We start from the raw sequence: 14,306 nt of genomic DNA, 5'->3' as shown, positions 1-14,306 counted from the left end.
AGAATGATCTCCTTCAGCAGGTGTGTGGGCGTGTGATTGACGGCGCTGTGGACCGAGCGCAGGATCACCGACAGGGCCTCGTTCACAAAGATGAAGATGATGGAGATCTGAGGCAGCTCCTTGGAGTACTTGAGCTCCTTACACCTGGGGAAAGAGAGAACGGCCAAGCAGAGTGAGAGCGAGGATGGCATGTGCACTGCTGATGGACACGGGAAGGATTTCAGATGAATCTCCACAAGGTCCTCCCAAGGAGTGAATCACTGGTTCTCTGCTGGCCTCTCCCTGGTTAGGAGATAAGAAGAAAACCTGAGCTGGGGAGCATGAAAGGTCCAGCCCCATTTTCCCCAAACGTACAAGCCCACAGGGAAAGGCCCACATGAGTCTTGGGCACACATCTACCTTTAAGTCCCTGTGTCACCTGCTGTGTCCCAGCATCAGTGCATACCTGCACGACTTCCCATTCCAGCACCTGCAATTCCTTGTCTGGAGTCTTCTTTGCTGCCACCCCCAAATGCTCTCAGGTAAAGACCACTGGGAAGTGATGTGCAAAACCCCTGCTCCTACACCCTGGAGCAGGGTGGCCCTGAATCCCCCAGCAGGAGAAGCCCACATCCCCCACAGGGGCGATCTGCATAACATGCCCTTTTGGGGTGCCTCCCTTCCTGGTATTCCTGCCCACTCCCCTAGAGTGGGACTCTAGGGGAATTCCCAGATAAACTCCATGCACTCAAATCTTTGTTTTGAGGTCTGTTTCTAGGGGCACCCATACTAAGACCCTTACTGATCCCACTAAGTGCCTTGTGCTGCTGTCCTGGAGGCTCCCACTCTCCCAGAGAGGAAATAAAACTCTCAGACCAGTGATCACAGTGAAGAAAGAGGCTCCTCCACCTGCAGCAGTGTGCTGCTGACACACCCTGACTCTTTTAGAATCTCCCTGGGGGCAGGAGACAGGACATCTGCTGACATTCCTCCCTCCAAATTCTGGCACCTCTCACACGCCTGAACACAGAGATGAAAAGGAAGAATTCTTTTCATCCAGGCTGGACTCAGCTCACAGCTCTGGCCCTCCCCGGGGACTCCACAATGTAGGAGATGATTTAACACCCGGGTACGTGTTCTGCATCGCTCAGTCTCAGCGCACAGATACTCTGTCCAGGCAGCAGGGGGAATTTTATTTTATGCTTAAGTCTAAGCCACATCGTTAATACCAAGCAGAAACAAAGTAGAACAGAGGTACGCACATCTTAGCACATCCTTCCTCTCCTTGGGAGAGACTGCCCAGTCTACAGCCCAGTGTGTTCTGGAGCAAAACAAAGAAACAGAGGAAGGGATGGCAGGAGAGGGGAGCAGCTCTGAAAAGGGAGCAAGAAATATGGCTGTTTCTTATGCTGAACAGCTTGGACTATGTTGGGCCATATTAATCATGGAGGCAATTTTCAGAAGAAAATAAAGTTTTGTTACAATATGCATTTGTGTCTCCTGCAGGAGATCGTCCAGGGATCCATTGATCATGAGGCCTCATTTTCACCAAGTCGCTGTAAATCCACTTCTGGGGGCTGCCAGGGAGCTTAGAAAGGTTATGACAGACTCACAGGCAGCTAGCAGCAATCATCTCATTTACTGCGTGGTGATCCGAGGGACAAGGGCATCTCAGAAAGTCCCTCGGAGGCCCCTCCATCAGAGGAGAGCAGTTGTCCTGAGCCTGGCTGTGTGGCAGCTGCCCCATCACAGCCCACTCCTCACCAGCCACACGTGTGGGTGCACAGTGCACACCCAACCACTGTGTACACTTATTCCTGGGACTGGTTTCTCTGCCTTAAAAAAAAATGTTTAAGTTTATGTTTAACCAGATGTCTGGTTCTTTCTAAAATACTTGCTAAAAAAAAAAAAATCTCTAAGCCTAGTTTATTACCTGATATACAGAAGATGTTCTGAATATACTGGGTAGATGGAAAGATGGACAGCTGAAGTTTTCAGCATTTTTGGTCAGGAGTGAGCTCGGGCACCAGTTGATATATCAGACACCTGATGCCCCAGGACAGAAGGTGAGGGAAGGGAGATGAGGAGAGATGGGAGGAGAGGGGAGAGAGAGAGAGGGGTGCCTCGCAGGTCACAGTCTCACCAGAGTCTGCAGGGAGAACAGGAACTGATACAGCCTGCCCCGGAGACGTTGCTGCTGTGAACCAATTAGCACTGGGGCCTGGAGACCCTCGCTCAGTGTATCCAAACTGTAGGTATAGGAGGGCCCACATCCTGCAGATGGCACCTGGAATAAGCCCCTTCCTCACTTCCCACTTCCTGCAGAGCTGTGAGGTGGAAAGTGTTTAGGGCCTCTGTGCTGGGGTGGCATGCATGGGACTTTGGGTGGCCTAGCACTGGCCAGTGCTGGGCAGGTCCATTGGGAAGGGAGCCATGGACTCAGAGTTTGGCTTCCAGCCATCTCCATATAATGAAACATGAAGATTCAGATGAGTTTCCTGCCTTCTCAGAGGCCTCCCAGGCTACAAAAGCCAGGTAAGAAAGAGAAGCCTGGAAGGTTATGGGGAATGAAGGAACAGATTTCAGATATGAAAGACACCCAGAGAATGAGGAGAGACGGACCTGCCATAGAAACTGCAAAATACCTCAAAATCCATACCTAGGGGTGTCATGTGCTCCCCCAACAACACTGACTGGGATCTGGGTCCCAGAATTACAAATTTCCTTTCAGTAACAGTCAGGAAGCAATAAAACAATTCTCTGTCTGAAAGAAGATTGGAGGCAGCAAAGCTATCTCAAGGTCTGGAGCAATTTCAATCAATGCCCAAGGCCCAAAGGGGGCTGCAAAGAAATTCAAAACCCAGTTCCTCTCCATAAAGGGCTAACCACAGGAAAAACACCCTCAGGGAAGCTATTGTCACAGAGGAAAGAAAGCAGGGACAGATAACCCACCAGTGACAGCTCTGGGGCAGTGAACACCTTTCAGCTCACCTGACTGTCTGTCTGTCATCTGCCCATCCATCCACATGTCTGGGATGCTTCCCTGACCTCCAAAACTCCCCCACAATTTCCCCCTTCCCGTTCGCTCCAAGCCACGGGCACTCTTAATCTACAGGTTCCACATCTGTGTAATCAACCAACTGCAGATTGAAAAAGTTTTGGGGAAAAAAAACACAATGCAATGATTAATAAATAAATAAAACATTATAACAATTGTCTACTTAGCATTTACACTGTATTGGGTATTATAAGTAATCCAGAAATGATTTATAGAATATGGAAGGGCTGAGGTGGCTTATGCCCTGTAATCCTAGCATTCTGGGAGGCCAAAGTGGGAGACTTGCTTGAGCTCATGAGTTCGAGACCAGCCTGAGCAAGAGCAAGATTCTGTCTCTACTGAAAGGGGGGGAAAAAAAGAAGAAGAAAAGTTAGCCAGCTTGAGCTCAGGAATTTGAGACCAGCCTGAGCAAGGAGGAGACTCTGTTTCTACTGAAAAAAAAAAATTAACTGGATGTTGTGGCAGGTGCCTATAGTCCTAGCCACTCAGGAGGCTGAGGCAAGAGGATTGCTTGAGCCCAAGAGATTGAGGTTGCTGTGAGCTATGATGACACCATGACACTCTACCCAGGATGACAGAATGAGATGAGATTGTCTCAAAAAAAAAAAAAAAGAAAGAAAGAAAAGAAAAGAAAGAAAGAAAGAAAGAAAGAAAAAAAGAATATGAGAGGATATGTGTAGGTTATGTCCAAATACTACACCATTTTATATAAGGAAGTTAACTGAGCATCCGGGGATTTGAGTATCTAAGGAGGGTCCCAGAACCCATCCCTTGCAGATACTGAAGGACAACTATATATTTAAAATGTAATATCATTCAGCTTTAAAAAGGAAAGAAATTCTGCAATGTGTTACAACAAGGATGAACCTTATACTAAGTGAAATAAGCCAGTCACGAAAACACAAATTCTGTATGATTCCACTCACATGAGGTATCTAGAATGGCCAAATTCATAGAAAGGAGAATGATGGCTGTGAGGGAATAGAAGAGAGGAATGAAGAAACATAATTGTTCAGTGAGTATAGAGTTTCAATCTGCAAGACAAAGTTCTGGAGATGAATGGTGGTGATGGTTGCACAACAGTGAAAATGTACTTTCTAAAACTTGGGCTGACTATTCAGGGTCTTCTGATTCCATACGAAATGAAACACTATTCAAGTTCTTCAAAGTATGAAGTTGGTGCTTTGATGGGGATTGCATTAAATCTGTAGATTACTAGTGTCAGGCATGGTGGCTCATGACTATAATCCCAGCACTTGGGAGGCCGAGGCAGGTGGACTGCCTGAGCTCACAGGTTTGAGACTAGCTTGAGCCAGAGTGAGACTCCATCTCTAAAAATAGCTGGACACTGTGGCAGGCACCTGTAGTCCCAGTTACTTGGGAGGCTGAGGCAAGAGGATCACTTGAACCCAAGAGTTTGAGGTTGCTGTGAGCTAAAACATCATGGCACTCTACCAAGGATGACCAAGTGAGACTCTGTCTCAATAAATAAAATAAATAAATATAAATCTACAGATTACTTTGAGTAGTATGGGCATTTTAACAATGTTGATTCTTCCCAGCCATGACCATGGCATGTTCTTTGATCTGTTAATGTCTCCTGCTATTCATTTGCTCAGGGTTTCATAGTTCTCTTGATAGAGATCCTTTACATCTTTTGTTAGATATATTCCCAGGTATTTCATCTTCTTTGGAGCTACAGTAAAAGGCATTGTGTCTTTGATTTTATTTTCAGCTTGACTTGTTATTGGCATATATGAAGGCCACTGATTTGTGGACATTGGTTTTGTATCCTGAGACACTGCTATATTCCTCGATCACTTCTAAGAACTTTGTAGTTGAGTCCCTGGGGCCTTCCAGGTATAAGACTGTGTCATCTGCAACAAGTGAGAGTTTGACCTCCTCTGTCCCTGTTTGAATACCCTTGATCTCCTTCTCTTTCCTGACTGCAGTGGCTAGGACTTCCAGCACTATGTTGAACAGCAGTGGCAACAGTTCCAGTTTTGAGTGGAAATGTTTTCAGTTTTACTCCATTCAATATAACATTGGCTGTGGGTTTGTTGTAGATGGCCTCTATCAGCTTAAGAAATGTCCCATCTCAGCCTATTTTCTTAAGTGTTCTTGTCAAAAAAGGATGCTGGATTTTGTCAAAAGCCTTTTTCTGCATCAAATGAGAGCATCATGTAGTCTTTGTTTTTTATTTTATTTATGTGGTAAATCACATTTATGGATCTACGTATACTGGACCAACCTTGCATCCCTGGGATAAAACTAACTTGATCAAGATGTATAACTTTTTAAGATGTCACTGTATTCTGTTTGTTAGGATCTCACTGAGTATTTTTGCATCAATATTGATAAATGATATTGGCTTATAGCTTTCTTTCTGGGGCGGGGTCCTTTCCTGGTTTAGGGATCAGGGTGATATTTGCTTCGTAGAATGTGTTGGGGAGAATTCCCTCCTTCTCTATGTTTTGGAAGAGATCATGCAATAGGTACTAGTTCTTCTTTGAAGGTTTGGTAGAATTCTGGTGTGAAACCATCTGGTCCAAGGCATTTCTGTTTTGGAAGATTTTGTATTGTTGAAGAAATTCCAGTGCTTGATTTAGGCCTATTCAAAATTTATGATTCTTTCAGGTTGAGCTTTGGAAGGTGGTGTGATTCTAGATATTGGTCCATTTCCTCTACATTTGCATACTCTGAATAGCCAATATAATTTTTAGAAATAAAAACAAATATGGAGGTATCACATTACCAGACTTCAGGTTAAACTGTAAGTCTATAGTGATCAAAACACCATAGTATTGGCACAAAAATAGAAAGAGATTTATGGAACAAAATAGAAACCCTAGAGATGAACTCTGCCACATACCATCATTTGATCTTTGATAAGCCTAACAAAAGCATGCACTGGGGTAAAGAATCCCTATTTACTAAATGGTGCTGGGAGAACTGGTCAGCCATGTATAGAAGATAGAAACTGGACCCTCAACTCTCACCACTGACAAAAATGGACTGTAGTTGGATAAGAGATTTAAATTTAAGACATGAAACAATAAAAATTCTAGAAGAGGGTGTAGGGAAAATGCTTGGCAAAACTGGCCTGGGAAAAGATTCTATGAGGAAGATCCCCCTGGCAATTGTACCAATCCCAAAAATAAATAAATGGGACATGATAAAGCTAAAAAGGCTTTATCATGCTAAAAGGTAACTTAGGCTACCATAACTAAAGCAGACAACCTTCAGAATGGGAGAAGATAATTCTGGCAAAGGGCAATAACTAGAATCTACAGAGAATTCAAATTAATCAACAAAAAAAGAGCAAACAACCCCATTTATAAATGGCCAAGAGACTTGAACAGAAACTTCTCTGAAGATAACAGATGAATGGCCAACAAATACATGAAAAAAATGCCCATCATCTCTAATTATCAGAGAAATGCAAATCAAAACTCGCCTGAGATAGCACCAAACTCTAGTGAGATTAGCCCACATCACAAAATCTGCAGATGCTGGCATGGGTGTGGAGAGAAGGGAACCCCTTCACACTGCTGGTGTGACAGCCAACTAATACAACCTCTGCAGAAAGAAGTATGGAGAATTCTCAAAGAACTACAAGTGGACCTTTCGTTTGATCTCACAGTCTTGTTACTAGGTATCTACCCAGAAGAACAAAAATGATTTTAACATAAGGCCATCTGCAGCAGAATGTTTACTGCAGCTCAATTCACAATTGCCAAGTCGTGGGAGCAACTCAAGTGCTCGTCAACCCATGAACAGATTAACAAACTGTGGTATGTGTATACCATCGAATACTATCCAGCCATAACAAAAGATGGGGACTTTACAGCTTTACCTGGATGGATTAAAACACATTCTTCTTAGTAAAGTATCTCAAGAATGGAAAAGTAAGTATCTAATGTACTCAATACTAATATGAAACCAATATATAAACAACTACATGTCCACGGGAAAGATAAAACACAAATATAAGCATAGCAAGGGGGAAGGGAAAGAGAGGAGAGAGGGGTGAGGAGAGAGGGCAATTGGCGGGATCTCACCTAATGTGTACAACTGGGTGAAGGGCTCAACTACAACTTGAACTTTACCTTAGAAGTGAAAACAATGTAACCTAAACATTTCTACCCTCATATTAATTTGAGAAAATTCAATTCAATTCAATTAAAAAGAATGTACCTAGTGCCATAGAACTGTACACTTGAGATGGTTAAGATGGTAAATTTTATGTCATATATATTTTAACATAACAAAAAATTGGAAAAAATAAATTCATCCTCTCTCTCCAAACATATCCCCTCTGGACTCTGGATTACACCAGACTGAGTGTCATAGCTCATCAGAACCTTGTCATTGTAGGAATCCCTCCTTCCTATCACAGCACCGAGCCCCTAACCCACCCACAGGGATGGCAGAAGGACTTCCTGAAGGACTGGTTCGCCACAGTGCAATGATCTCAAAACTCCCACGGCCTGCCCTGGACCCTACCTCTCCTGCAACTGCTGCACTTCAACCTCCTTTGACTTCAACAGCCACATCCTCCTTTCATTCCAGTTCTCCCACCTCACACTCTCCAAGCCCCTCACACTCTGGCCTCCGGGCCACCAGGTTTTCTCTCCGTCTGTTAGCCCTTTCCTGGCATCACCTGTGTCCTGTCCCACTGCAATCTTTGCACCTCCCCCCACCATGCTCTGCCCCAGCCAAGCCCCTAGGCTCCTTTGTCCTTCTTTCCCACCAGCCCCGAAGAACCCCAGCCCCCCAGCTCCAGATCAAACCATCCTCCTGGCTTTTTAAACTCAAGAAGAGACGCAAGTCTCTCCTATCAAAATTTTAAAATCCCTTTCCCTAGGCCTTAATTACCGTCTTTCTCTTTGGTTTCCCTCCCTGTCTCCCGTTGACTGCTCATTCATTCCTCAATCCACCGTCTTTTGGCTTCTGTGGACCCTATTCCACTAAAGCTGTTCTTGTTAAAGTTTCCAGGGACATCTACATGGCCAGGGAAGGGAAGCATCCCAACCTCACCACAGATGAATATCATTTCTGCAGAACATTGGGGCCCTTACCTAAGTGCTGTTTCCTTTGAGGTTCCGTATACTCACTCTTTCTGCCCTTCCCACCCCAGCTCTCCGCCACCACCCTCCACCATGTGATCTTCCCTGGACACTTGTTTTGGGACGCGGGTTTCCCTTTTCTGCTAGTCCTTCAACTTTCAAAAATACTCAAGCTCCTTTTCTGCCCTTTGCCATTCTCTCTTCATAAACTGGTCATACATGACCTCATGCGAGTCCACAGTTCCAACCAGTCCACAGAGTACTCCCAAACCTGCATCTCTAGCCTGGACCTTTACGGAAGCTTCAGCCACCCACTGGGATCTCCCCCTGGACAGCTCACACACACCCCAAACTCAGCATGTCAGAAACTGAATCTTTCTTCCTTTGTGTCTTCCTATCTTCATCAAAGGGCACACCCTGTCTCTTAAGGAGTTAAATTAAAGCCATGACTGTCAATACATCCAACAGGTTACCAAATCCTGGAGATTCTGCCACCACCAGGATCTCTTTATAATGCTTGTCCCTCTCTGCCTCCATTTCTACCACCTCAGCTCTTGTCCTCATCACTTATCTCCTGGATGACACCAAAAGCCACCTAACTGGTCCCTGACTGCCAGCCTGCCCCCACTGCAGCCTCCCGCCCCCACTGTCCCTCTGCTGCCAGAGTGATCTCTTCAAAGTACAAGTGTGATCATGTCACTCCTCTACTTAAACTAGCTCTTTGTCCCTCCAAAGCTTTCAGAATTAGGTTCAAACGCCTCTGCCTGGCACCCATGTGGAACCCCAACTCATCTCTCTCCCACCCTTTCCTCAGGACACTAGGAATACCCATATTTCCTAGAAGTAGGAACACAGTCAATTCACACGAACTTCTCTCTACCCATCTCGCCCTTCACCCACCCAACACTTCCTAACTTCCCCCAGCCCCAGCCTCCCCAGCTCCCAGGCTGAGGCCAGGCACATCCCTTTAGTGGCCTTCTCTCTCTTTGCAGGCTGCCTCCCAGCACTCCTGGCTCTGTGCTCTCACCCCAGGAGTGCAAATATTAGGCACCTCATGCATCTTATTTCTTTCAGTTTCCCCTGAGCCCAGTGCAATACCTGGCAGATAAATGGTTACGGACTGAACAAAGGAAATCCCTCCTCAGTTCTCTGTGCATTTCCTCACTCTTCTTGTGATCAAAGACATGACTCACTTCCTACTGCAATTAACACACTGGTGATGGCACCTCGACACTTAAAAGATACCATCCCGAACACAGCCGCACTTCTGTCTCTCTTGATTTACTAATCAGGGCTCAGATTTTGAAAGCTGCTTGGGTCAAGTGCATTAACCAGCCCAATACGCCCTTTTTACTTTCCTCCTCATCAAGGCTGGCCTATCATCTCAGCAAAGAGTGGTATCATTTTTAGCAACAGCAAACCTTGCAAAACGGGATGTGGGGTGGAATCGCTGAGATGTACCAAGCCCCTCGTCGGGAGCGCTCATTATTAGGGAAAATGTACACTCTGCTGAGTGGCTTAATTTCCTCCAGTTGGGCTCTGCAGTTCCTCCAGGAAGGAGCAACACACCTCATTAGCTCCCTTCCCACACAGAGCAGTCTCCCGGACAAACTGCCTACTCTAGCATCTGAGTCGGTGTGTGCCTTATCAGTCATACTGGGGCAATTTTCAAAAATCAAGATTCAGCCTATTCCACGGCATGAGTTCTTACCCTGGGGTCTATGGGGCCTTAGGAAAACCCCTAGAAACTGAATGTAAAATTTAGCGAGTGTGTGCATACTGGCTTTTTTCTGGGGAAAGATTCGTATCTTCCATCGCCTTCCCAAGGGAGCATGGCAGGAAGGGACAGACACGGGTGACACATCCAGAGAGCACCAGTCAGTGTGGGGCCCCCCCACCACGGCCCAGAGCAGTGACTGGCCCAAGCCTGTTTGCCAAGCATCTTAAAGTCAACAAAGCTCTGGGCCTCCTCTGCCAGCCTCGTTCCTATAAACTTTTATTTTGGAATATTCCTCAAGACATTTTTGACTCTTAGACTAATTACCTACTGGCTCCATGGCTACCTGGGAAGTATTTTTCTTTGAGTCATAAAGAGTTGCTTTTCCAAGGACAGGGCAATTGTCTTTGCCAAAACATCCATCCAAGAAGAGGCTCAGTTCTTCTTGGCTGGCGATGCCAGTTTCAAGGTATAATAGGCGACCCCGACACACGCAAAGAAACTCTGTCTCTCCACTGTCAGCAGGATTGCTTTTAAGTGGAAGGGGTTGCTTTTCCTTCTTTTATCTTCAGTTCCAACCACCGTTTCCGGCTTTCCCTAGAATGAAGGGAGGACTCACACATACATACACATTCACACACACACACAGAGGCACACGCAGGGTGGCGGGGGGAGGCAGCCCAGAATCTCAGTTCAGTAAACGAATCTGTCTGGGTATGATGCAGCTTATCTTGATGAATTCAACTGAAGCAAAAAGAAACAAGGAACAAAAAAAAACCTTCGATTTTTATTAAGCCGTGGCTCAGGAATAGAATTTCTAAAAACAATTAAGGGTAAATTAATGCAGACAGTTTCAGGCCAGAACTTAAAAAAAAAAAAAAAATCCTCCATGTGCTTTAAGGCACAGGAAATACTGCCTCTGTTATTCATACATAGTATTTATCCTGCTACCTTTCTCAGGCACAGAGAATGAGAGGGGACAGCCCCAACCCTGCAGGTGGGATCAGAATACCTTAGAAAATGGTACAAACTGGAAAGCATACATAGGCTTATTCCAAGGCCCAGGAAGGATCCAGAAGTCAACCAGCAGGAGGACTCTTCGTGGAGACTGAAAGCCAGAAACTGCTCTCAGCCAAGTCTCAGCAACCTGGGCCCCTCCAGCCCCTCTCAGAGCTCCAAACTGGTTCTAAAGGTTGTTATATTGTAACTTCAGCACAGAAGTCAGAGACATACAACCAACCTCACCAGCTTTCCTTTTGCTGGTCTGCCCTAATCAGCCCTTTGAGCCTGACTTTTTTACTGATACTAACCCTTCCTGGGCGGCCAGTAGATCCTCAGAGTTACTGTGTTACTTTCATTGTAGTTATCTCCACTTATAAAGTCTTCCCCCAGGACAGGCCACACACAGCTCTCCTTCAGATCTTACACCCCCGCCCCGCCTCCCCCCAGCCCCAGTTCAGCCCTAATCTGGTCCTGTCTGTCTTAGTTGACCCTAGAGTAGGGTGACCAGACGTCCCGCTTTTGGCGGGACAGTCCTACGTCCCGCGGCGTTTTTAAAAAGTCCTGATTTTTGGAAAGAATGCACAAATGGGCAGGAGAACAAGAAGGGAATATATGGTTTTAGGCTGCCATGTGGCTATTTCGCCAGGATATGAGTTTTATATTATTTTTGTTAATTTTATAATGTTAAACTGTAATAATAATAATCGTTGAGAAGTGATTATCGAGAACTGCTTATCAAAGTTTGCATTGTTGTCAGGCCCTGTCCTGTCCCCTGCCCCGCCCCCATCCCCACCCTGCCCTCAGGCCATGTTGTCCCGCTTCCGAATGTTAAAATCTGTTCACCCTACCCTAGAGTGCCTTCTCCCTCCCTGAACAGCTAGAGCAATTGAGTAGAATCTGTCTGTGTGGCAAATGCATTCATCACCCATCCCTCACCCTCCATGTTTCCACGTCCTTTGCTAAATGACTCTGAAGTTTTTACCACTAAACAGGTGAAATTTATTTCCCACCCTTCAGCTCTAGGTTTGCCCACATGACTTGCTTTGACCAGGTGAACAAGAAGAGCATGAGGTTCAGGAGGGTTACTTATGCCCTTGGCCACCACGGAACCACTGAGCTCGCCTGCTGGTCCCAGAAGACCAGTGGCAGAAGGAGCAACCCCTGCAGGACATACATGCATGGGAGAGCTCAGCCACAGCAGCTACTTTGCTAAGGACTGGACAGAGTATACACAATCTCATTCTGCTTCACAATAAGTAATGTAGGCAAACCCATTTTGCAGATGAGAAAACTGAGGCTCAGAGTCACTTTCCCAAAGTCAAGTGAGTGGTAGGCAGAGCTAGATTTCAAACCTACATCTGCCTAACTCCAAATCCTCTGAAAAGAAGGACGTGTTTATCAAGAAGGGTTTGAGTGGATGATTTTCAATAAGCCTCTGTTAACTCCTTTATATTTCACTGTGGTCTAAGGTTTCTGTCTTTTTTTGTTGTTTTTGAAACAGGGTCTTGGTCTGTCACGCAGGCTGGAGCACAGTGCTATCATCATAGTTTACTACAGCCTTGAATTCCTGGGCTCAAGTGATCCCCCACCTCAGTCTCCCAAGTAGCTAGAACTACAGGCATCCTGGCCTGGTCTCCAGTTTTCTACACCAAGCACACATTGCTTTTATAATTTTAAAAATACTATACATGTTACTTTTTAAAGGATTTGTATGGAAATAATTTTAGCACTTGACACATGATTTCAACATTGAATCTGAAAGAATAAACAGGGAACCATAAATAACCAAACTGTCAAGGGGGAAGGGTATTAAGAAAACCCAGAGACATCCAGTCATGCAGCTCTCCCTGACAGGTCTGAGTGTTGTGCTGTTAAGTGACTTCGTGGTGGTGCAAACACCACAGCCTGCTTACAGACAGCTGTGTGGCATGGCCTGCCGCACCCCTAGGCTATAGGGCATAGCCTATTGCTCCCAGGCTGCTCTGTACCCTGAGTGACTGTACCAAATTGTAGGCAACTGTAACACAATGGTAAGTATTCATGTATCTAAATATATCTAAATATAGAAAGGGTAGGCAAAAATATGGTATAAGTGATTAAAAAAATAGTACACCTGTCTAGGGCACTTACCATGAATGAAAGTTGCTCTGGGTTGAGCCAGTAAGTGGGGAGTGAACGTGAGGGTCTGGGCCACTACTGCACACTACTGTAGACTTTGTTTCTTTATTGAGACACAGTCTCACTCTGTTGCCCTGGGTAGAGTGCCATGGTATCAGAGCTCACAGCAACCTCACACTCTTGGGCTCAAGTGATCCTCTTGCCTCAGCTTCCTGAGTAGACAGGCGCCCACTACAACATCCAACTAATTGGACAATTTTTCAATTTTTAGTAGAAATGGGGTTACACTCTTGCTCAGGCTGGTCTTGAACTCCTGAGCTCAAGCAATCCACCCGCCTTAGCCTCCCAGAGTGCTAAGATTATAATATGAGCGTCTGCATCTGGCCACTATTGTAAAAACAACGTATTCTTATACTGCACTAAATTTATTTTTTAGAAGTAATTACAAGATGAGGGCTAGAACATCACTAGAAGACAGGAATTGTTCAACTCCATTATGTAATCTGTTGTTGACCGAAACATCATTGTGTGCTATGTGATGATGAATAATATTAAATCCAATATCAAACTAATACAACCCAACCTGTGTGGTCCTAGAAGAAGGCAATTGACAAATGAAATAGAACCAAGAGACCAGGAACAGATCTGATCTTAGAGAATCTATGCCAGGAAGGTACCACCAACTGGTAAGGAAAAAAAAACATTCAATAAATTATAGTGGGAGCACTGCCTCTCTACTAGGTAAAATAGCAAATGTCTCCCCTTCAAACACACATCATAATCAATTTCAGTCAGCCAGATAAAACGGTTAAATTTAGAATTCCAAATACAAGGAGAGAAAAACAAAAATGTAAGTGAATATTCATACAAATTCTGGATACTGAAGAATTTCTAAGTCTAAAGATGATAGTTTAATTAAAATGCAAACCTCTGATCATCAAAATAAAATTACAAGACAACAGAAACTGCAAAAAATAACCATTTACAGTGATGACAAAAGAATAAAAGATCTTAATACTATTCAATAATGAAAACCCAACGAACACAATTAGATAAATGAACAAAAACACACGATTCAGAAAACAAAAAAGACAAATGACTAACAAATAAGTAAAAATAGGCAGACTCTCTCGGGGAATAAGACATTCCAGGCAAAACAACAATAAAACGTCATCTTGCCTCTAGGTGTTGAAATTATCAATCATTTTTCTTGCTTCTTTATACCTTTTCTATTCTTATTTTTTATCACGAACAAATAAAGCAGAAAAAGCACGCTTCAGTTTAGATGAATTCATGGATGACAGAACCACATTGCAAAATTAAAGGGAACTGCAAGGCTTAATTAAAAGCTTGGATTTTCACA

The 14,306-nt window shown here is 44.6% G+C and overlaps 1 protein-coding gene across 1 annotated transcript in view; it reads right to left on the bottom strand.

Annotated features, from left to right (window-relative positions):
• GALNT17 (polypeptide N-acetylgalactosaminyltransferase 17) overlaps positions 1–14,306 on the bottom strand; it is a 457,848-nt gene that overhangs the window by 261,510 nt on the left and 182,032 nt on the right. Inside the window, exon 3 of the mRNA XM_003794210.2 lies at positions 1–144. This exon is cut by the window's left edge and continues 5 nt beyond it. Coding sequence (XP_003794258.1) covers positions 1–144 — 144 coding nt within the window. The remainder of the gene's footprint in view (positions 145–14,306) is intronic.

This window comes from Otolemur garnettii, unplaced genomic scaffold (assembly GCF_000181295.1).
Source record: "Otolemur garnettii isolate 467f Iridium unplaced genomic scaffold, OtoGar3 scaffold00077, whole genome shotgun sequence".
Classification (NCBI taxonomy): Eukaryota; Metazoa; Chordata; class Mammalia; order Primates; family Galagidae; genus Otolemur; species Otolemur garnettii.
Note: the sequence above shows the minus strand (reverse complement) of the source record. Positions and strands in the feature narration are given on the sequence as shown.